Here is a 24,313-nt window from a genome sequence, read left to right on the forward strand (position 1 = left end):
TGCCTCCCCACACTGACATCACCGGCCCTCTCCATGTAATGCCTCCCCACACTGACATCACCGGCCCTCTCCATGTAATGCCTCCCCACACTGACATCACCAGCTCTCTCCATGTAACTCCTCCCCACACTGACATCACCAGGCCTCTCCAGGTAACACCTCCTCTTTACACTGTGACATCATTAGTCCCATCCATATAGCATATCCTCTTTACACTGTGGCATGACAGCACCAGCCCCCTCAGAATAACTCTTGCCACCATGACATCACTACCCTCCTTCATGTCACCTCTACCCTTTCTTGGTCCGGCAGTACTGCGCTCACCTGTAATCTTGCCCAGTAGTTGGTCTCCCCAGGTCGGACTTCTGCTAGAAGTGCCGACTAGTGATGAGCGAGTATACTCATCAGTCTAGCTTTCCCGAGCATGCTTGGGTGGTCTCCGAGTATTTTGGCCTTCTCAGAAATTTAGTTTATGTCCATGCAGCTGCATGATTTGCGGCTGCTAGACAGCTTGAATACATGTGTGAGTTTCCTGTTTATTAGGCAATTCCCACATGTATTCAAGCTGTCTAGAAGCTGCGTTGACATAAACTAAATCTCCGAGTACGCCAAAATACTTGTAGACCACCCAAGCATGCTTGAGTAACGAGTATACTCGCTCATCACTAGTGACAACATATTGTGCAGTTGTCGTCTATGTAATGGTCTCCATCAGAGCTGAGAGGGAAATGGGGCTGAGGCCAAGTGAATCATAATATTTATTCCCGGTAAGTTTTGTAGTCAGCGGCTAATCCTAAATACAAGACTGAGTTGTTACTGAGGGAGCTGCCTTAGTCTTACAATATACCTTATTGGGATGTGTCTAAATGGAGGGGTCACACCTGGGACCCTTCATCTAGATGCTCGTGAGGCTGCCCCTACACTTCACGCCTGCCCGATAATGCCTGTGATATACTGACCTTGATAACAGTACAAGATGCTGGGATTGTATGTATCTGCTTAACAGTTTGCTGTTACAGGGTAGAAAAAAATACACACGTGGTCAAAATTGTTGGTACCCCTCATTTAATGACAGAAAAACCCACAATGGTCTCAGAAATAACTTGAATCTAACAAAAGGAATAAGTAAAAAAATTATGAAAATGACCAAATGACAGTCACATTGCTTTTCAACCATACTTCCACAGAAAAAAAAACCTCATGGAATAGGCCTGGACAGAAATGATGGGACCCTTAACTTAATATTTTGTTGCACAGCATTTTGCTGCAATCCAGCGATTCCTGTAACTGTTCATTAGACTTCTGCACCTCTCGACAGGTATTTTGGCCGCTCCTCAAGAGCAAACTGCTCCAGTTGTATCGTGTTTGAAGGTTGCCTTTTCCAGACTGCATGTTCCAGCTCTTTCCAAAGATGGTCAATAGGATTTAGGTCAGGGCCCCCATAGAAGGCCACTTCAGAATAGTCCAATATTTACTTCTTAGCCATTCTTGGGTGTTTTTATCTGTGTGTTTTGGGTCATTATACTGTTGCAAGACCCATGACCTGCGACTGTGACCAGGCTTTCTGACACTGGGCTGCACATTTCTCTCTAGAATCCCTTGATAGTCTTGAGATTTCATTGTACCCAGCACAGATTCTAGACACCCTGTGCCAGATGCAGCAAAGCAGCCCCAGAACATAACAGAGCCTCCACCATGTTTCACAGTAGGGACAGTGTTCTTTTCTTGATGTGCTTCATTTTTCTGTCTGTGAACATAGAGCTGATGTGCCTTGCCAAAAAGTTCCATTTTTGTCTCATCTGTTCATAGGACATTCTCCCAGAAGCTTTGTGGCTTGTCAACATGTAGTTTGGCAAATTCCAGTCTGGCTTTTGTATGATTTTTTTTTTTTCAACAGTTTTGTCCTCCTTGGTCGTCTGCCATGAAGTGCACTTTGGCTTATATAACGACGAATGGTGCGATCTGACACTGATGTTCCTTGAGCTTGAAGTTTACCATTAATCTATTTAGAAGTTTTCTGGGCTCTTTTGTTACCATTCGTATTATCCGTCTCTTTGATTTGTCATCAATTTTCTTCCTTCAGCCATGTGCAGGGAGGTTGGCTACAGTCCCATGGATCTTACATCTGTGAATAATATGTGCAACTGCAGTCACAGGAACATCAATCTGCTTGGAGATGGTCTTATAACTTTTACCTTTAACATGTTTGTCTATAATGTTCTTTCTAATCTCCTGAGACAACTCTTTCCTTCTCTTCGTCTGGTCCATGTTGAGTGTGATACAACCATGTCAACGCACAGCACAGTGAGGATCTGTAGCCCTATATACCGGCCACTCAGTGATTCCAAGATTTTAGACACCTGAGATGCTAGTTAGTGGACACACCGTGATTTAACTTGTCCCCTTTGTCACATTATTTTCAAGGCCTATTTCATTAGTTTTGTTGTTTTTTTTTTTTTAAATTCTGTGGAAGCATGGTTGAAAAGCATGTGAGGAGGGGTATACATAATAAAAACAAGTACAATAATCTTAAACAATACAAGTCATAACTGGTACAGGAGGAGAGAGGACCCTGCCCGCGAGGGCTCACAATCTACAAGGGATGGGTGAGGATACAGTAGGTGAGGGTAGAGCTGGTCATGTAGCGGTTTGGTCGATCGGTGGTTACTGCAGGTTGTAGGCTTGTCGGAAGAGGTGGGTCTTCAGGTTATTTTTGAAGGTTTCGATGGTAGGCAAGAGTCAGATATGTTGTGGTAGAGGGTTCCAGAGTAGGGGTGATATGCGATTGTGGGATGAGGAGATAAGAGGGGAGTAGAGAAGGAGATCTTGTGAGGATCGGAGGTTGCGTGTAGGTAAGTACCGGGAGACGAGATCACAGATGTATGGAGGAGACAGGTTGTGGATGGCTTTGTACGTCATGGTTAGGGTTTTGTACTGGAGTCTCTAGGCAATGTGGAGCCAGTGCAGGGATTGACAGAGGGGAGAGGCCAGGAAATAGTGGGGGGACAGGTGGATTAGTCGGGCAGCAGAGTTTAGAATAGATTGGAGGGGTGCGATAGTGTTAGAGGGGAGGCCACAGAGCAGGAGGTTGCAGTAGTCAAGGCGAGAGATGATGAGGGCATGGACAAGGGTTTTTGCAGATTCTTGGTTGAGGAATGTACGGATCCTTGAAATATTTTTGAGTTGAAGTCGGCAGGAAGTGGAAAGGGCTTGGATATGTGGTTTGAAGGAGAGATCAGCGTCAAGGATTACCCCGAGGCAGCGAGCTTGTGGGACTGGGGAGAGTGGGAAGCCATGTACTGTAATGGATAGGTTCGTTGGGGGGGTCGCGTGAGATGGGGGGGGAGATGATGAATTCTGTTTTGTCCATGTTAAGTTTCAGAAATCTAGCGGAGAAGAAGGATGAAATAGCGGACAGACATTGAGGATTCTGGTTAGTAGAGGTGATATCTGGTCCAGAGATGTAGATCTGTGTGTCATCAGCATAGAGGTGATACTGAAAGCTGTGAGATTCTATGAGCTGTCCCAGGCCAAAGGTGTAAATGGAGAAGAGCAGGGGCCCTAGGACGGAACCTTGTGGGACTCCGACAGATAGGGGGCGAGGTGGTGTGTGAGTGGGAGACGCTGAATGTCCGGTCTGTTGGGTATGACGAGATCCAGGATAGGGCCAAGTCTGTGATGCCAAGGGATGAGAGGGTCTGTAATAATAGGGAATGGTCCACTGTGTCAAAGGCAGAGGACAGGTCCAGGAGGAGGACAGAGTAGTGTCACTTGCTCTTGGCAGTTAAGAGGTCATTGGTGACCTTAGTTAGGGCAGGTTAAGTGGAATGGTGTGACCGGAAGCCTGATTGTAAGCGGTCAAAGAGGGAGCAAAAAGAGAGATGGGAGGACAGTTCAAGGTAGAAGTGTTTTTCCAGTAGCTTGGAGGCATAGGGGAGTAGTAATGTAGGGCAATAGCTACATACAGAGGACGGGTCAAGAGAAGGCTAATTGAGGATAGGTGTGATGGAGGCATGTTTAAAGCTTGAGGGGAAAACACCAGTTGTTAGTGATAGGTTGAAGAGATGGGTTAGGGTTGGGATGAAGACTGGTGAGGTTTGGGATGAAATGGGAAGGGATCGGGTCAAGTGCACAGGTGGTGAGATGCGATCTTGAGAGTAGATCTTCTGTAATGGTGGAGAAGTTGGTTTTGGAGGTGGAGGTAGGGCTCTGGGGGTTGTTGACCAAAACTGTCTCTGGTGTTAGGCTAGGGTCACATTGCGTTAGTGCAACCCGTTTAGCGCTAGCGGGTTGCGCTAACGCAATGTTTTTAATGTGGCCGCGTCGCGGGAACGGACCGCGGGCGCGCCTCGGAAGCTGCGAGCAGTGTCCGCGGCGCGCCAGGAAACACCGGCGCGTCGCTAGCGCGTGCCGAACATGGCACGCGCTAGTGCTGCGCGTTCCCATTGCCGTGAATGGGCGCGCTAACGGACGCGTTGCACGGCGTTAATTTCGCCGTGCAACGCTGTCCGTTAGCGCTTTCCCATTAACGCAATGGGAACCCAGCCTAATCAATCTTCTGCTTGAAAAATGAGGCAAAGTCTTCAGCTGAGATAAGTGGGGAGGGAGGAGGTGCTGGGGGATGGAGGAGAGAATTGAAGGTGTTGAATAACTGTTTAGGGTTGTGAGACAGGGAGGATATGAGAGATGAGAAGTAGGTTTATTTAGCTGTGGCGAGTGTGGCCTTGAAAGTAGTGAGGGACTTTTTGAATGCGATGAAGTGCTCGTTGGAGTGGGATCTTTTCCATCTCCGCTCTGCAGCCCTGGTAAATGAGGGGTACCAACAATTTTGACCACGTGTGTATGAAACTGTCAGCATGCTGCTGTTGGCTGATCTGGCTCTGTTGTGCTTCGATGTATTTCTTCAGAGTATAAGCTGAAGACCTGCTAGTAATACAATGGGTCTGTTGGGGTTACAAGAAAAGAACATAATTCCAGTAGCTGTGTGTCTCCTTGTTAATGATTTCCAAGTATGTATGTATGTATATATGTATATATATATATATATATATACACACATTTGGAATTAACTTGGCATTGTGACATTTGGACTGTAGATCAGCCTGGAAGTGTGAAATGCACTGCAGCAAAAAAGAATGTTATTTCTTTGTTTATTTTTTTTTTTTAAATTGTGAAAAGTCTCTTCAGAGGGTCATTTATTATTCAACCCCTCAACCCACCAGAATTCTGTTTGGTTCCCCTAAAGTATTAAGAAGTAGTTCAGGCACAAAGAACAATGAGCTTCACATGTTTTGATTAATTATCTCTTTTTCCAGCCTTTTCTGACTATTTAAGACCCTCCCCAAACTTGTGAACAGCACTCATACATGGTCAACATGGGAAAGACAAAGGAGCATTCCAAGGCCATCAGAGACAAGATCGTGGAGGGTCACAAGGCTGGCAAGGGGTACAAAACCCTTTCCAAGGAGTTGGGCCTACCTGTCTCCACTGTTGGGAGCATCATCCGGAAGTGGAAGGCTTATGGAACTACTGTTAGCCTTCCACGGCCTGGACAGCCTTTGAAAGTTTCCTCCCGTGCCGAGGCCAGGCTTGTTCGAAGAGTCAAGGCTAACCAAAGGACAACAAGGAAGGAGCTCCGGGAAGATCTCATGGCAGTGGGGACATTGGTTTCAGTCAATACCATAAATAACGTACTCCACCGCAATGGTCTCCGTTTCAGACGAGCCCGTAAGGTACCTTTACTTTCAAAGCGTCATGTCAAGGCTCGTCTACAGTTTGCTCATGATCACTTGGAGGACTCTGAGACTGACTGGTTCAAGGTTCTCTGGTCTGATGAGACCAAGATCGAGATCTTTGGTGCCAACCACACACGTGACGTTTGGAGACTGGATGGCACTGCATACGACCCCAAGAATACCATCGCTACAGTCAAGCATGGTGGTGGCAGCATCATGCTGTGGGGCTGTTTCTCAGCCAAGGGGACTGGCCATCTGGTCCGCATCCATGGGAAGATGGATAGCACGGCCTACCTGGAGATTTTGGCCAAGAACCTCCGCTCCTCCATCAAGGATCTTAAGATGAGTCGTCATTTCATCTTCCAACAAGACAATGACCCAAAGCACACAGCCAAGAAAACCAAGGCCTGGTTCAAGAGGCAAAAAATCAAGGTGTTGCAGTGGCCTAGTCAGTCTCCTGACATTATCCAAATTGAAAACTTGTGGAAGGAGCTCAAGATTAAAGCCCACATGAGACACCCAAAGAACCTAGATAACTTGGAGAAGATCTGCATGGAGGAGTGGGCCAAGATAACTCCAGAGACCTGTGCCGGCCTGATCAGGTCTTATAAAAGACGATTATTAGCTGTAATTGCAAACAAAGGTTATTCCACAAAATATTAAACCTAGGGGTTGAATAATAATTGACCCACACTTTTATGTTTAAAATTTATAAAAATTTAACTGAGCAACAAAACTTTTTGGTTTGTAAGATTTATGCATCTGTTAATAAATCCTGCTCTTGTTTGAAGGCTCTAACTTATTTGCATCTTATTAAACCTGCTAAATCTGCAGGGGGTTGAATACTACTTGTAGGCACTGTATATGTATATATATATATATCTACACACACACACCAGTTTTTTTTTTTTTTTTTTCATGGCGCTGCATGTAGAAAACAAACCAACCTGTGGTGAAAATGTAAGCAAAAATCCTCCCCCCTCGCTGTCACCTCTGGCTGCCACAGGTGTCGGATACAAGCCTTTTTCACAGTGTGGCGTAAAAGTACCGTAATACATGCGGCCATAGGAGCAATAGAAGAGCAGAGTCGGGGAAGAAAATCTGCACAGAAATCTGCTGTAATTCTCTTCCGATGAACTCCTCTTTATTCATATTTACTGCAGTGAGAAACACAGATCATTTATTACACAGTAAAAGCAAAAAATGTCCTGGCTCAGAGTATTATCCAATCAGCACTCAGAGATTGGCACACAGAGGGGTATAGTGTAGTGAACGAGCCGGGGAACTGAATATAGAGCAGTTATATTCTTGTACATAGGCAGCAGTATTATAGTAGTTATATTCTTGTACATGGGGGCAGTATTATAGTAGTTATATTCTTGTATATAGTAGCAGTATTATAGTAGTTATATTCTTGTACATAGGAGCAGTATTATAGTAGTTATATTCTTGTACATAGGAGCAGTATTATAGTAGTTATATTCTTGTACATGGGGGCAGTATTATAGTAGTTATATTCTTGTACATAGGGGCAGTATTATAGTAGTTATATTCTTGTACATAGGAGTAGTATTATAGTAGTTATATTCTTGTACATAGGGGCAGTATTATAGTAGTTATATTCTTGTACATAGGAGCAGTATTATAGTAGTTATATTCTTGTACATAGGGGCAGTATTATAGTAGTTATATTCTTGTACATGGGGGCAGTATTATAGTAGTTATATTCTTGTACATAGGAGCAGTATTATAGTAGTTATATTCTTGTACATAGGAGCAGTATTATAGTAGTTATATTCTTGTACATGGGGGCAGTATTATAGTAGTTATATTCTTGTACATAGGGGCAGTATTATAGTAGTTATATTCTTGTACATAGGAGTAGTATTATAGTAGTTATATTCTTGTACATAGGAGCAGTATTATAGTAGTTATATTCTTGTACATGGGGGCAGTATTATAGTAGTTATATTCTTGTACATAGGGGCAGTATTATAGTAGTTATATTCTTGTACATAGGGGCAGTATTATAGTAGTTATATTCTTGTACATAGGAGCAGTATTATCTAATACTAGATGGCAGCCCGATTCTAAAGAATCGGGAGTCTAGAATCCATATATACTTTATTTATTCAAATGTAAGAATAATACAATTAATAAATAATAGTAAGAAAGAACAAAAATAATAGGCAGTATATGGAGAAAACACCAAACAAAAGTTCAAAATTGGTGTGAAAATGTCACTGAACCACTTCACAACTAAATATATATAGTTTTGGTAAATGGTATTATCATTTTTTTGACGAAATTCGGCAGGAGCTTGAAGAGCAACGTCACTGGGCCCGCCTCCACGCAGTAGAAACTTGCTGTGAGGTAAAAATTCAAAAATCACACCAAAATGGCGGGCGGAGTGTGTCACAGTACGGCACGTTTCTGATTGGTCGCTCGCAGCAGGCGGCAACCAATCAGACACTGGACACTGTTGACGTCACTTATCTCCGCACATTAGCTCCGCACATTAGCTCCGGACAAAGCCACGGAAGTTGGCACAAATTGCAGGAAGTAGTATTCTAGGCAATTATATTATTAGATATAATTGCCTAGAATACTACTTCCTGCAATTTGTGCCAACTTCCGTGGCTTTGTCCGGAGCTAATGTGCGGAGCTAATGTGCGGAGATAAGTGACGTCAACAGTGTCCAGTGTCTGATTGGTTGCCGCCTGCTGCGAGCGACCAATCAGAAACGTGCCGTACTGTGACACACTCCGCCCGCCATTTGGGTGTGATTTTTGAATTTTTACCTCACAGCAAGTTTCTACTGCGTGGAGGCGGGCCCAGTGACGTTGCTCTTCAAGCTCCTGCCGAATTTCGTCAAAAAAATGATAATACCATTTACCAAAACTATATATATTTAGTTGTGAAGTAGTTCAGTGACATTTTCACACCAATTTTGAACTTTTGTTTGGTGTTTTCTCCATATACTGCCTATTATTTTTGTTCTTTCTTACTATTATTTATTAATTGTATTATTCTTACATTTGAATAAATAAAGTATATATGGATTCTAGACTCCCGATTCTTTAGAATCGGGCTGCCATCTAGTAGTAGTTATATTCTTGTACATAGAGGCAGTATTATAGTAGTTATATTCTTGTACATAGGGGCAGTATTATAGTAGTTATATTCCTGTACATAGGGGCAGTATTATAGTAGTTATATTCTTGTACATAGGGGCAGTATTATAGTAGTTATATTCTTGTACATAGGGGCAGTATTATAGTAGTTATATTCTTGTACATAGGGGCAGTATTATAGTAGTTATATTCTTGTACATAGGGGGCAGTATTATAGTAGTTATATTCTTGTACATAGGGGCAGTATTATAGTAGTTATATTCTTGTACATAGGGGACAGTATTATAGTAGCTATATTCTTGTACATAGGGGCAGTATTATAGTAGTTATATTCTTGTACATAGGGGCAGTATTATAGTAGTTATATTCTTGTACATAGGAGCAGTATTATAGTAGTTATATTCTTGTACATAGGGGGCAGTATTATAGTAGTTATATTCTTGTACATAGGGGCAGTATTATAGTAGTTATATTCTTGTACATAGGGGACAGTATTATAGTAGCTATATTCTTGTACATAGGGGCAGTATTATAGTAGTTATATTCTTGTACATAGGGGCAGTATTATAGTAGTTATATTCTTGTACATAGGGGCAGTATTATAGTAGTTATATTCTTGTACATAGGAGCAGTATTATAGTAGTTATATTCTTGTACATAGGGGGCAGTATTATAGTAGTTATATTCTTGTACATAGGGGCAGTATTATAGTAGTTATATTCTTGTACATAGGGGCAGTATTATAGTAGTTATATTCTTGTACATAGGGGGCAGTATTATAGTAGTTATATTCTTGTACATAGGGGCAGTATTATAGTAGTTATATTCTTGTACATAGGGGACAGTATTATAGTAGCTATATTCTTGTACATAGGGGCAGTATTATAGTAGTTATATTCTTGTACATAGGGGCAGTATTATAGTAGTTATATTCTTGTACATAGGAGCAGTATTATAGTAGTTATATTCTTGTACATAGGGGGCAGTATTATAGTAGTTATATTCTTGTACATAGGGGCAGTATTATAGTAGTTATATTCTTGTACATAGGGGACAGTATTATAGTAGCTATATTCTTGTACATAGGGGCAGTATTATAGTAGTTATATTCTTGTACATAGGGGCAGTATTATAGTAGTTATATTCTTGTACATAGGGGCAGTATTATAGTAGTTATATTCTTGTACATAGGAGCAGTATTATAGTAGTTATATTCTTGTACATAGGGGGCAGTATTATAGTAGTTATATTCTTGTACATAGGGGCAGTATTATAGTAGTTATATTCTTGTACATAGGGGCAGTATTATAGTAGTTATATTCTTGTACATAGGGGCAGTATTATAGTAGTTATATTCTTGTACATAGGGGGCAGGATTATAGTAGTTATATTCTTGTACATAGGGGGCAGGATTATAGTAGTTATATTCTTGTACATAGGAGCAGTATTATAGTAGTTATATTCTTGTACATAGGAGCAGTATTATAGTAGTTATATTCTTGTACATAGGGGGCAGGATTATAGTAGTTATATTCTTGTACATAGGGGCAGTATTATAGTAGTTATATTCTTGTACATAGGGGCAGTATTATAGTAGTTATATTCTTGTACATAGGGGCAGTATTATAGTAGTTATATTCTTGTACATAGGGGGCAGGATTATAGTAGTTATATTCTTGTACATAGGGGGCAGGATTATAGTAGTTATATTCTTGTACATAGGAGCAGTATTATAGTAGTTATATTCTTGTACATAGGGGGCAGTATTATAGTAGTTATATTCTTGTACATAGGGGGCAGGATTATAGTAGTTATATTCTTGTACATAGGGGGCAGGATTATAGTAGGTATATTGTAGTCTCTGCCTTGTTTAGTAGCACTTTGTATATGGTATATGGCCGGCTCGTTCTGACTGGACTGGAACCTGTATAATTTGGTATTTTCTGATGATTCCGCCTCTATCCTTCTCATAGATGTTTCTCGTCTTTTATAACCGTTTATCTGTGGCCGCAGTAGTTGGTTTGGGATTGGTGATATCAGTTTGTGACCTTATCTTCCTTTGACAAACATCATCATCACCCGGGTGCTTCGCTCGGAGGATCCTGTGTCATCGTATTTGCATCATCGTCACAGACGGACGAGTCGGGTTTGCATGCATGAGAACAAATGCAAAAAAACAAAACAGCTAAATGTTACTTGAGGCGATTTCCTGCCCCTCCAGACTGTGGCCCCTGTGTTTCCAGAGAGGCCTCGGTGCAGTCTCTCGCTGCTTTATGTCACTGCTGTTATGTGTCAGGCGCTTGGCTTCGCTGGGTTGGATTTTCTTCTGCTCTGCTGCATGGCTGACTGATCATTCAGGTGAAATAAGAGACTGTAGAGCTCAGTAATGTGAGAAATCCATCTTTTTGGAGGCTTATATAAGCCGCCTGGCCTGAGACTTAACCATTCATGTGATATGTAGTCATGCCACTACTAGTCCCAGCAAGTCTCCTGCTGCTTTGACAGCTGGTATATCCTTTCTCGCTCTGTGAGTGATGATCAAAAAAGGCAGTGAATTAAATCACAAGGTTAATTAGAAAATTGCAGAACTTTTCCACATAAGATGCCTGGAGGTGTGATCTGATTTAGCACCCCCATGATTGAGTAGTGGGGTCCTCCATTTATAGAGTAGTTACATGGAGATCTGCTAGGGGGGACCCAGCACATCTGTACATTACACAGTGCAGTGCTGCATTTCCCCAGGGGTGGCGCTGCAGGGGAATTTAACACTTGCTGTTTTCTTTTGAGCTGATGGTGATGATCACGGAGTCGTGATTGGGCAGTATTAACATACATGGGCAATGAAACGAGCAATATATGACAACTCATCCTCAATAAATGGATGGTTTCAAGTTTGAAAGTTATCCCATGTATCAATGGCATATATGTGATAACTTTGTGATGTGTGTGGGTCCCAGCGATCAGGGGGTTATTCCCTATTGTGTAGATGAAGGATAACGCACAAACTTGCACACTCCCTTAAGCCACTCAGTAAAGTAGTATTATTATTATTATTATACATTTTTATAGCGCCATTTATTCCATGGCGCTTTACATGTGAATACGGGGCAAATATAGACAAATACATTAAACATGAGCAGATAACAAGGCACACGAGTACATAAGGAGGGAGGACCCTGCCCGCGAGGGCTCACAGTCTGCAGGGGGTGGGTGAGGATACACTAGGAGAGGGAAGAGCTGGCTGTGCGGCTGTTCAGTAGGTTGAGGATCACTGCAGGCTGTAGGCTTGTCGGAAGAGATGAGTCTTCAGGTTCTTTTTGAAGGTTTCTATGGTAGGCGCAAGTCTGATGTGTTGGGGTAGAGAGTTCCAGAGTATGGAGGAAGCACGGGAGAAGTCTTGGATGCGGTTATGGGAAGAAGAGATGAGAGGGGAGTAGAGAAGGAGGTCTTGGGAGGACCGGAGGTCGCGTGTAGGTAGGTACCGGGAGACCATGTCACAGATGTATGGAGGAGACAGGTTGTGGATGGCTTTGTATGTCAGTGTGAGGGTTTTGAACTGGAGTCTCTGGGCGATAGGAAGCCAGTGAAGGGCTTGACACAGGGGAGAGGCTGGGGAATAGCGGGGGGACAGGTGGATTAGTCGGGCAGCAGAGTGTAGGATGGATTGGAGTGGTGCCAGAGTGCTAGAGGGGAGTCCAGAGAGTAGGAGGTTGCAGTAGTCGAGGCGGGAGATGATAAGGGCATGCACTAGCGTTTTTGCAGTGTTGCGGTCAAGGAAAGCACGGATCCGGGAAATATTTTTGAGTTTGAGACGACAGGAGGAGGCAAGGGCTTGGATATGTGGCTTGAAAGAGAGGGCAGAGTCGAGGATCACCCCGAGGCACCGGGCGTGTGGGACTGGGGATAGTGAGCAGCCATTGACATTGATGGATAGGTCTGGTGGAGGGGTAGAGTGAGATGGGGGAAAGATGATGAATTCTGTTTTGTCCATGTTCAGTTGTAGAAAGCGAGCAGAAAAGAAGGCTGAAATGGCAGACAGTGCGGGATTTTGGTAAGCAAGGAGGAGAGGTCAGGTCCGGAGAGGTAGATCTGCGTGTCGTCAGCGTAGAGATGGTACTGCATACCGTGGGATTCTATGAGCTGTCCCAGGCCGAAAGTGTAGATGGAGAAGAGTAGGGGTCCTAGAACAGAGCCTTGAGGAACACCGACTGACAAGGGGCGAAGTGAGGAGGTGGTGTGGGGGAGGGAGACACTGAATGTTCGGTCTGTCAGATATGACGAGATCCAGGAAAGGGCCAAGTCTGTGATGCCAAGGGATGAGAGGATTTGTAGCAAAAGGGAGTGATCTACAGTGTCAAAGGCAGAAGACAAGTCCAGGAGAAGGAGGACAGAGTAGTGTCGCTTGCTCCTGGCAGTTAGTAGGTCATTGGTGACTTTAGTTAGGGCAGTTTCAGTTGAGTGATGGGAACGGAAGCCTGATTGTAACCGATCAAAGAGGGAGCAGGAGGAGAAGTGGGAGGACAGTTCAAGATGGACGTGTTGCTCCAGCAATTTGGAGGCATAAGGGAGAAGAGATATCGGGCGATAGCTAGACACAGAGGATGGGTCGAGGGAGGGCTTTTTGAGGATGGGTGTGATCTTGGCATGCTTGAAGGATGAGGGAAAGACACCTGTTGTGAGTGAGAGGTTGAAGAGGTGCGTTAGGGTTGGGATGAAGACCGTGGAAAGGTTAGGGATGAGGTGGGATGGGAGCGGGTCAAGCGTGCAGGTGGTGAGGTGTGATCTTGACAGGAGGGTGGAGAGCTGATCTTCTGTCATGGTGGAGAAGCTGGTTTTGGAGGAGCAGGGTTGAGCAGCTAAGAGGGGCAGTGGGCGCTGTGGGCCAAAGCTTTCTCTGATCGTATCGATCTTCTGTTTAAAGAAAGAGGCGAAGTCATCAGCAGAAATGAGGGGGGAAGGAGGAGGTGCGGGGGGACGGAGTAGAGAATTGAAAGTGTTGAAAAGCTGTTTAGGGTTGTGGGACAGGGAGGATATGAGGGATGAGAAGTAAGTTTGTTTTGCGGCAGTGAGCGCAGACTTGAAGCTGGCGAGGGACTGCTTGTATGCAGTGAAGTGGTCGGCAGAGTGGGATCGCTTCCATCTCCGCTCAGCAATCCTGGAAGCCCGTCTCAATTCTTTGGTCAGGCTGGTCAGCCAGGGCTGCCTGTTAATTGTACGAGTTTTACTATGCATGAGTGGGGCGGCCGAATCGAGTGTTGTTGTTATTGTGGTGTTATAAAAAGTGGCAGCAGCATCTGTGTCATGAAGGGAAGCTATGTCTGTGAGAGGGAGAAGGGACTCAGAGAGTGATTGTAAGTTGAGATGTTTGAGATTTCGGCGAGGGTGAGTGAGTTTGTGGAGTGGGGGTTGCACACTAGGAGAGGAGAGGGACGAGAATGTCAGTAGGTTGTGGTCAGACAGGGGGAGGGGTGTGTTAGTGAGATTAGTAAGGGAGCAGAGGCGGGTGAAGATGAGGTCCAGCGTGTGGCCATCTTTGTGAGTGGCCTCAGAGGACCATTGAGTGAGGCCAAAGGAGGCAGTCAGTGATAAAAGTTTAGAGGTAGCTGAGGTGAAAGTGTCAATGGGGACATTGAAATCACCCATGATGATAGTGGGGATGTCAACAGAGAGGAAATGAAGTAGCCAGGTGGTGAAGTGGTCGAGAAAGGTGGAGATGGCTAGTTCTGGGGGGCGGTAGATGACAGCCAGCTGGAGGTTGGAGGGGGTATAGATGCGGACAGAGTGCACCTCAAACGAGGGAAGAGTAGCGGAGGGTGGTAGCGGGATTGGAGTAAAGGAGCAGGTGTCGGACAGGAGCAAGCCAACTCCTCCACCGCGTTTGTTGCTGGGGCGAGGGGTGTGAGAGAGGTGGAATCCGCCATAGGAGAGCGCAGCTGGAGAGGCCGAGTCAGAGGGGGTGAGCCAGGTTTCAGTGAGGCCGAGGAAGGAGAGTTTGTTGGTGATGAAGAGGTCATGGATAAATGGCAGTTTGTTGCAGATGGAGCGTGCGTTCCATAGTGCTCCAAGTAGGGGGAGTGGGGGCTGGATGAATGGGTATGAGGTTGTCGTGGTTGGGAAAACGTGCGGAGGATCGTGGCAGGGGGTTAGAAACGAGTGTGGGGATGAATTGGGGAGGGCCGGGATTTGGGGATATGTCACCAGCAATGAGGAGTAACAGACAGATCATTAGAAGGTGGGAGCAGGATAGGACATGATGTGGCCGTGTGTGTCTGGAGAAAAAGGATTGTATGTGGAGGAACAGTTCTGAGGGGAAGGTGAGATGGCTGGGGAGTATGGAGGAAGAAATGACTAGTTCCTTACTAGGTGGAGTGATTGCAGGAGATTGTAAGAAGGAAAGTAGTATGGGGGTGAAAGAGAATAGAAACCAAAACATTATAGTGGTTGGTGTTCTGTTACCTTCCAGTCAATTCCAGTCCAATTCAGTCTAATTCAGAATCATAATTAAAAAGATGTAATTCAGTCTAATTCAGAATCATAATTAAAAAGATGTAATTCAGTCTAATTCAGAATCATAATTAAAAAGATGTAATTTAAAAGATGGAAGTTAAAAGATGATTTTCAGCAGACTGAGTCTATAGCAGACTCCTGCATGTGAATATATCCCCAGTTAAGGGCAATCAGGTGTGAATGAGGAGGTGGCTGGGTATGGGAGACCAGATGTAGAGAGTTAAGCAAAGGTCATAAAGTGAGGGAGGGGTAAGACTGACCACTCAAAGCGATGCCAGGATCACACAATGAGAGACATGAAAACAGGTCGTGGAAACAAGCTCATAGGTGAGAAAGCATACTAAAAGGATTGTATGTGCTGCACCAAGACACTCAGATCCAGGGGAAGCATAGAAAAGCCAGTGCAATATACAGAGACATTCAGAAGCCAGGGAGAGCTGAGTAAAGTCAGTGCATACCATGGAAAATCAATGCAGTATACAGAGATATTCTGGAGCCAGGGAGAGCTGGGTAAAGTCAGTGCATACCATGGAAAATCAATGCAGTATACAGAGATATTCTGGAGCCAGGGAGAGCTGGGTAAAGTCAGTGCATACCATGGAAAATCAATGCAGTATACAGAGATATTCTGGAGCCAGGGAGAGCTGGGTAAAGTCAGTGCATACCATGGAAAATCAATGCAGTATACAGAGATATTCTGGAGCCAGGGAGAGCTGGGTAAAGTCAGTGCATACCATGGAAAATCAATGCAGTATACAGAGATATTCTGGAGCCAGGGAGAGCTGGGTAAAGTCAGTGCATACCATGGAAAATCAATGCAGTATACAGAGATATTCTGGAGCCAGGGAGAGCTGGGTAAAGTCAGTGCATACCATGGAAAATCAATGCAGTATACAGAGATATTCTGGAGCCAGGGAGAGCTGGGTAAAGTCAGTGCATACCATGGAAAATCAATGCAGTATACAGAGATATTCTGGAGCCAGGGAGAGCTGGGTAAAGTCAGTGCATACCATGGAAAATCAATGCAGTATACAGAGATATTCTGGAGCCAGGGAGAGCTGGGTAAAGTCAGTGCATACCATGGAAAATCAATGCAGTATACAGAGATATTCTGGAGCCAGGGAGAGCTGGGTAAAGTCAGTGCATACCATGGAAAATCAATGCAGTATACAGAGATATTCTGGAGCCAGGGAGAGCTGGGTAAAGTCAGTGCATACCATGGAAAATCAATGCAGTATACAGAGATATTCTGGAGCCAGGGAGAGCTGGGTAAAGTCAGTGCATACCATGGAAAATCAATGCAGTATACAGAGATATTCTGGAGCCAGGGAGAGCTGGGTAAAGTCAGTGCATACCATGGAAAATCAATGCAGTATACAGAGATATTCTGGAGCCAGGGAGAGCTGGGTAAAGTCAGTGCATACCATAGTATATAGTAGTAGAGGCTATATTCTGTTACATTTGCCAGACTGGCCAACCATCTAACATTTATCAACTTCCCCAGATGGCAGACGCCGGGGAAATGAAGGGTTGGGCATGTTATTTTTCAACATGCACGATCTTTTTATTTTTTTTCCAACGGAATGAAGCTGTTGCCAGAGATGTCCAGCAGCAGCTATATCCCTTCATTGGAGATGTTTTTTACTGGGTGGATATGAAGGAATGGCTGACAGTGTACCAGAGTTTGCCCAGTCTGCGGCGTCCTGCGTATTCTTCATATTCCTAGTCGTCTGTTATATTGCACAGCGGGAGATCATTTCTGATCTGCTATGCTTGATATATATATATATATATATATATATATATATATATATATATATATATATATATATATATATATATATATATATATATATATATATATATATATATATTGTGTGTGATGACGATGTACAGATTTATACTCTTTGCCGCAGTGTCTAAAGTAAACTCGCCCCGCGCTCCATATGTTCTGGCGTCTGCTCTTCTTCACAGATGGCGTCTTGTTTTCATCGTTCTTTGTTCTGTTCTTCCTTTCTTAGGATATTTTCGATTTATTGAAGGACTACGAGATCAAGTACTGCTACGTGGATAAAAATAAGAGGACGGGTGAGCTTCTGCTATCTGCTATTTCAGGAAGCCCCTATAGATACATAAGTCGACACATCCCATAATCCCATGCAGTGTTGTGCTGCGGGAGCCAATTGTGTTCATCCTGAGCCACCTAGTACACGTGTATACCAAGTTCTTCAACTTTTCTCAGAATTGTCTTACATTGCAAAATCGCCCCCACCCCCTTCTTGTTTCACCAGGAGGCTCAGGATGTGTATTGTGTTATATTGTGAGATAAAGCGAAATGTGCTGCCCGGCACTAGGCAGCGCTGCTCCCCAGGGGGCTCTTTAATGAAAGTGGAAGCTTATCTCTGTAATCATTCGATATAACTTCCCCCCCCATCCTCATGGGTCTGTGGTTTGTGAGATGCTCACGTCCCGTCTCCTCCTGGTAATTGCTCAGGAAAAGCGGCGTCTGCACATTAGGCGAGTCCCGGGGATTGTTGTATCATGTTTAGAGGGCGTAGATTGTAACCAGAGATCTTCTACCTGACCCAGCTATTATTGACCTCCAGGATAATGGGAACTTGTCCTCTCTGCCGAGTTTGGGCAAATGAAATATTCATTAGGCCCCCGGCTGCCATATTGTGTGCGCTCCGTAATAAGGGGCGACCGCTAAACCTGACGGCGTGTGAGTGAGCCCGCCGTGTATTAGCAGTCACATCCCAAGATGCATTACATCTATGGAAACGGCTGTACACAGCTCTCCTGGGGCAAGATTGTGGCACAGCAGAGCTGTCCGTAACTCTGCCGTATAGACCAGGTCATAATACAGCGTTAGTGCATTAAAAGTATTCTCCCAGCACTTCCTCCTTCTTTCCCTTTCATCCTTTTTAAGCCGTTATCAGATTTGTAAAGAAGCCTCAGGTGCTCAGCCATGTGCTCTCCGGCTGCAGCAGGAGCCTCTCCCCTCAGCCTCATCTGCCGTAAACCAAAACTAAAATTAGGAGCAGTGAAAATTACTTTCTGATCTGTCATAGATACATTAATAAAATCTCACATGGGACCACCACTGATTTTCAGAATGAAGCCCCTTTTACATTGCTGAGATGTTCATCAATGGCAAACTAATGATCCCTATACGCAATAGATGAACGTCAGCCGAACCTATAGATTTCAGGGGGACGATTTCTGCATTGGCTGATTTCTCTGGAATTAAGGGTGGGTGTAAGGAGAGAAGGATTGGACATTTTGGAATTCAACGTGCTCAATCCCATGTTTCCTCAGCCTACACAGGTCCAGACTGAGATGAGTGCATGTATACCCCCTTAATGACAGACAATACTGACCTGAGTTACAAGAGAATATCATCCCCATACAGGTGACAATCCAGCAGCTGTCGGCTGTCCACTAAAGCTGACAACTTACTGCATCAGCCATGATCAGTGTTGTCACCAAACATATCTGTTTAACCCCTTGGAAAACCCCCAACAATAGCTTTCTGAGTTATATATACATCTTAACACAAGGCACAGAAATCTCTGTGATGTGTCAAAGGGTCTGATATCTCTATTGAAATCGGCAGTGATTCAGGATCCGACTTCACCCCTGACCTCTGGAACTCCCTTTTAAGGTGGAACAGTAGCCAGATACTGTGGGTCCTATGAGCCGTTTCTTCTCTAATATTTCCCTTATTCTTTTTTCTCCAGCCTTCATCACTCTGACGAACGGAGAACAAGCCCAGGACGCCATCTCCAGGTTCCACGAATACGTCTTCCGGGAGAAGGAAATTTGGCTCCAGCTGCAGCCGACGGATGCCCTCCTGTGCATCACCAACCTGCCTCCCTCGCTCACCCTGCAAGAATTCGAGGACTTGGTGAAGACGTACGGGAGCGTGGAGCGCTGCCTCCTGGTGTACAGCGAACTCAGCGGACACTTTAAGGGCTACGGCTTTGTAGAGTACATGAAGAAGGACTCTGCTTCCAAGGCCCGGCTGGAATTACTTGGCAAACAGCTGGAGGAGTTTACTCTCTTTGCCCAGTGGGTCGATGTCAATCAGTTGACGGAGGATTTTATACATTCGAAGTGCCTGTGTGTCGACAAACTTCCTAAAGATTACAGCAATACGGAGCTGCTGACGGAAACGTTCTCCTCCCTGTACACACCGCTCTTCTGCCAGGTACCCGACGCAGCGCTCTCTGACCGTCTACCAGAGGCCTCCTCAATCATAGCAGCAGCTCTGCAGCTGTCCTGTAGCTTTACTAGCGTTTCCAAGATCTCTGCTTCCTGTCAATGAGTGGTAAAGGGGGTTATCCCACCAACATCACATATCCAGCAGGATCCGGGGGTCTTTCCATTAGGACATATAGTAGTTGTATTCTCGCTACTTCTTTGTTTGCACTTGCAGGACTGGTAGGGGCCCCAGCTGTTGGACCCCAAACAATCACACATTTTTTTATATAGATATTGTTCTTAGCCACAAGGCTGGAGACACGGACTGACTCAATCATTCTTACAGCCAGGAGGTTGTGAATATTGTAATTCAGTTTAGAAAATTCTCAGTCTGATATTATTACCTGCACTGATACATTGTAGCAAAAGAACTGCAGATACATTGAAATTCTAGACTCCACTGTGCGTAGAAAGTGGTCAGATGTGAGACGCTTGTGGCTGCTCTCATTATAAGAATTATCAGTCTCTGAATGTGAAGAGATCTACCATTCAGGGAGAGCAACAGAGATCTTGAAAATGGTGAAAAATAGAAACGTAAAGTAAATAGTTTTTGTTGCCCTGTACATGAACCCTCTGTGGACATGACATGGTTAATATCCAAGACGTAACCCAGCACCACTGTATACGAGAGAATAATAAACCTACAGGATCAGTAATGTAATTAGCAGTATATTGAGTGCAGCTCTGGAGTATAATACAGGATGTAACTCAGGATCAGTAATGTATGTACACAGTGACTGCACCAGCAGAATAGTAAGTGCAGCTCTGAGGTATAATACAGGACGTAACTCAGGATCAGTAATGTATGTACACAGTGACTGCACCAGCAGAATAGTGAGTGCAGCTCTGGAGTATAATACAGGATGTAACTCAGGATCAGTAATGTAATGTATGTACACAGTGACTGCATTATTATAAGATGCAATATCTCAGAGGTGAGAGCTGTTTTCATGCTGACGTTACTCAGACTCGTCCCTCCAAGATGCCTAAAGCTTCATTATATAGTAACATGTGCAACCTTTTAATGTTTATTTTCTTGGGTATTTCAGTAACTCCGCCTGCTGTCAGGGAATAGTACAACTGTAACAAGCCTTCAGCTCTGTGACGTGTCTGGTGTAGGTGGTGTATACTTGCTCACTGGCAGCAGAGCTCTTGTAGATGGAGAGGGGGTCGGTATCAAGCCTATTGTTGTGGTATTTTACATTATATAGTGATTCCTTTATGTCTCGGCTGGTGACGTGGGCGCAGGTCTGCATCCGCCAGGGGATGATGCCTACTCTCCACTCGATAGGTCTGGACACCGCTCCATACCCCGGCGCAGGTGACACGCTTCGTGTGACACTGAGATCGCAGCTATGATTTTATATGGGATTGCAAAGTTTTTTCAAATGTGGTGGATTTTCTGTTCCGTGCCAATCATGTGTGTTGTAGTTAGAGAAGCCGCAGGGTGGAGACTGCTGCCCAGTCATTCCTGCTGACAGTTTCCTGTAAATATAAAGTTAATATCGTTTCATTAGTTACCATTATTTCTCTTCTGTCCTTGCAGCTGGCGGAAGAGGAAGGTGGATATTCTAGAGGTTTCGCCGTGGTTGAATATGAAACTGCCCAGCAAGCAGAGGAGGTGAAGGCCTCGCTGAACTGGACCACTGTGAACGGGAGCAGGGTCCAGGTCTCGTTCTGCGCCCCGGGGTCTCCGGGCAGAAGTGCTCTCGCCGCTCTGGTGGCAGCGCAGGGGATGGTAAGAGAAGGGCGGCGCTCAGTGTTTTGAGTCCTGGCCATATGAAGCCTGTAGGCTTGGGGGTCAGGGGTTTACACCCCCAGTCTACTTGTGAACCATGAGATCCGCCAGAGTGATAGGACCCAAAATCGATCATTTTGGCTTTCAGCACAAAATCCAAACTAAAATTGTAGGAGTTTTCTGACATCGGCTTTGTCCTTATGCTCTTACAGGTGGTGGAAATATACATAATTTAGCATTGTATGATACAAAATGATCTGACAATAGCAACTTTTCTCTTTATAAATACTCGCAATTTCCAACTGATCGCCTGTCTGTCCAGCTGCAGAATAACAGGAAAGGATTGCTTCCAGAGCCGAACCCAGCGCAGATCATGCAGAGCCTCAATAACCCGGCCATGCTTCAGATGCTCCTGCAGCCACAGCAGCGCGGACTGTCAGGGAAGCACGGTGAGCGTCCTCGGCACGGTCCTCACCGCACAGTCTCTCTCCTGTGTGTCGCTCTGTTCTGAGCTCTCTGTATTTCGCAGGTTCCTCTAGACGACCTCCCTTTGTTAATCCGACCGTCAGCCAGGCACTTCTGCAGCTCAACCAACATCAGGTGAGGAGGCAAACGGCAGCTGTACTGTCATAGGAATGGTCAACGCTCCCTATACGTGCGGACCTGTAGGGGTTGTCCTGGACCAGTCACAAAAGTCAGCTTGTTGGGGGTCTAACACTCAGCCTGGGGTCATACACGGGGTACTGCACACGGACATGGATTACATTTGTTTGTTGGGGGTGCAGGGTCTCGAACTCCCACCGATTTCACATTAGTCACCTATCCTGTGGATACTTCAGTCGTGGACAATCTCTTTATAAAGTGCATCTCCGGACCCTCGCAGTTCTGCATAGGGATGTGATAGATGATTATGACACCCGGTAAGAATCCTGCTTGTCCTACAAGCCGCTTACCAACACAAAATCAGCAGCAGCGTATCTAGTCTCCCAATGTAAGAGCTACTGGAGATATCCTTTCACTTATTAAAGGGCCATTACCCTAAAATATAATGCATCCAGTAAGTCCTTTGTTTGGGTCAGGAGAATCCCTTTAAAGGGAACCTGTCAGCAGGATTGTGCTCAGTGACCTACACACAGTGCCAGGTCAGCGCTGTTATACTGAATAAAATAATACCTTGGTTGATGAAATCCTTCTTGTGGTTGTTGTTTAATCTTTATTTTGAGTCTTGTAGTTAGAGATTCTCGTGCCCTAAGGCGGGGTCGGTGTATGTGGTGCTCTGATTAGGTATTCATAATGCAGACAGGACAGGTTACTGATCCCTCTCTGACCTGCCCCCTAGTTTGGAAAAAAACGCTTCTGCAGGCAGGTGCCGGCTGTGGCATTTGCGCTGTGCATAATCGCATGTGTACCTTGCACTTAATCCCTTTTGCTAAGTTAATAGAGCGAGGATAAAAAAAAAAACAATTTGAAAATGGCGCCTGCCGCACCTGCACAGTAGCAGCTGTTGTGCGTGCAGTGCCATCTTGGAGGAGGAAATCTTTTCTCCTTTTTTTTTTTTCCCTCCATCTAGATGGCACGGCACGCACCTGAGCAATAGCAGCTTTCGACGATCTCCAAGAGCTGTTATTGCGCAGGTGCTGGAGGCGCCATCTTGGAGGAGGAAATTTTTTTTACGAATCTATACACACTGATAGCTGCTGCTGCTGCGCCATTTTCAAATTGCCTTTTTTTTGTCCTCACTCAATTAAATCAGCAAAAGGGACTAAGTGCAAAGTACACATGCGATCATGCTGCAGCGCGGGTGCCATGGCCAGCACCTGCCTGCAGAAGTTTTTTTTTTTTTCCTGCTTTACTATGTACATATTAATTATGCAAACTAGTGTGCAGGTCAGTGAGGGATCAGTGATCTATCGGCAGTCTGCATTATGAATATCTAATCCGAGCACCACATGCATGAACCCCGCCTTAGGACACGAGAATCTCATCTACAAAACTGGAAATAAAGATTAAGAAACAACCACAAGATGGATTTTATCAACCAAGGTATTATTTTATTCAGTATAACGGCATCGACCTGACACTGTGTAGGTTACTGTGCACAATCCTGCTGACAGATTCCCTTTAATAGTCCAGTTTGTGTACCATCTCTGATTGCTGTCAGTAAATGGGTAAATGTTTCTTTAATGCTTTACTGCTGCGTTTGTTGTTGGTCTTTCTGAGGGTCCGCTTCTGTATCACCATCGGTCTGTTTGTCCCACAGAAGCCGGGACTCGTCGGGAACCTCATGCTGCAGAACTTCCCCCATCTGCAGATGGCCCAGCAGCAGCTCCTGCAGCTGAAGAGCCCACAGTCTAATAACGGTGTAAGCACACAGCCAGTGGGGGGCGCTCTCCGCCTTCCTCCACGTCTCCACTTCTGTCTCATACATGTTTTCCTTGGTGATAGAAGCCTGGCCTCCTGGGAGAAGCCCCGATCTCCATCTTACAGACGGCGCAGACAGGATCGGTGGAGGCTCTGCACAGAGAGCTGCCAAAAAGTGAGGGATTCTCAGTGAGCAGAGGCGGGGTGGTGACGGGCAGCTCTGGTCAGAGATCGGGGGCATTGTAGCCTTTGCAATTTGGGGTCTGAATTTATCTGAATACAATATGCAGAAACCGTCAAAACCTTGTGCCGACAAATGGCGCTGACTCTGGGTTGTCCCAGCAAATGGTTAATGTGTTATCTATATACAGAGATAAGAACGTGGTTTATTAGATCGCCCTGTGCCGCTGATATGTCACCTTTGCACCGCTGCTAATGTGCAGCGTTGATGCTGCCTCACGTAGATGTGATCTTCAGTAACAACTCCGGAGGGTCCGCGATTTCTGCTGAAAATCAATATAAATAAACCCCAACATGAGAGGACGTCACATTTCACTGTGTGTCTAGGAAGCATG

The 24,313-nt window shown here is 44.9% G+C and overlaps 1 protein-coding gene across 2 annotated transcripts in view; it reads left to right on the forward strand.

The window, feature by feature from the left end:
* The window catches only part of RAVER2 (ribonucleoprotein, PTB binding 2), a 37,791-nt gene that overhangs the window by 6,245 nt on the left and 7,233 nt on the right, over positions 1-24,313 (forward strand). Inside the window, exons 2-8 of one of the 2 annotated variants that reach the window (XM_069738199.1) lie at positions 17,398-17,464; positions 19,117-19,586; positions 21,186-21,377; positions 21,700-21,826; positions 21,907-21,977; positions 23,638-23,739; positions 23,823-23,913. In XM_069738199.1, coding sequence (XP_069594300.1) covers positions 17,398-17,464; positions 19,117-19,586; positions 21,186-21,377; positions 21,700-21,826; positions 21,907-21,977; positions 23,638-23,739; positions 23,823-23,913 — 1,120 coding nt within the window. The remainder of the gene's footprint in view (positions 1-17,397; positions 17,465-19,116; positions 19,587-21,185; positions 21,378-21,699; positions 21,827-21,906; positions 21,978-23,637; positions 23,740-23,822; positions 23,914-24,313) is intronic. The other variant, XM_069738200.1, reaches the window with a different exon arrangement.

This window comes from Ranitomeya imitator, chromosome 8, assembly GCF_032444005.1.
Source record: "Ranitomeya imitator isolate aRanImi1 chromosome 8, aRanImi1.pri, whole genome shotgun sequence".
Classification (NCBI taxonomy): Eukaryota; Metazoa; Chordata; class Amphibia; order Anura; family Dendrobatidae; genus Ranitomeya; species Ranitomeya imitator.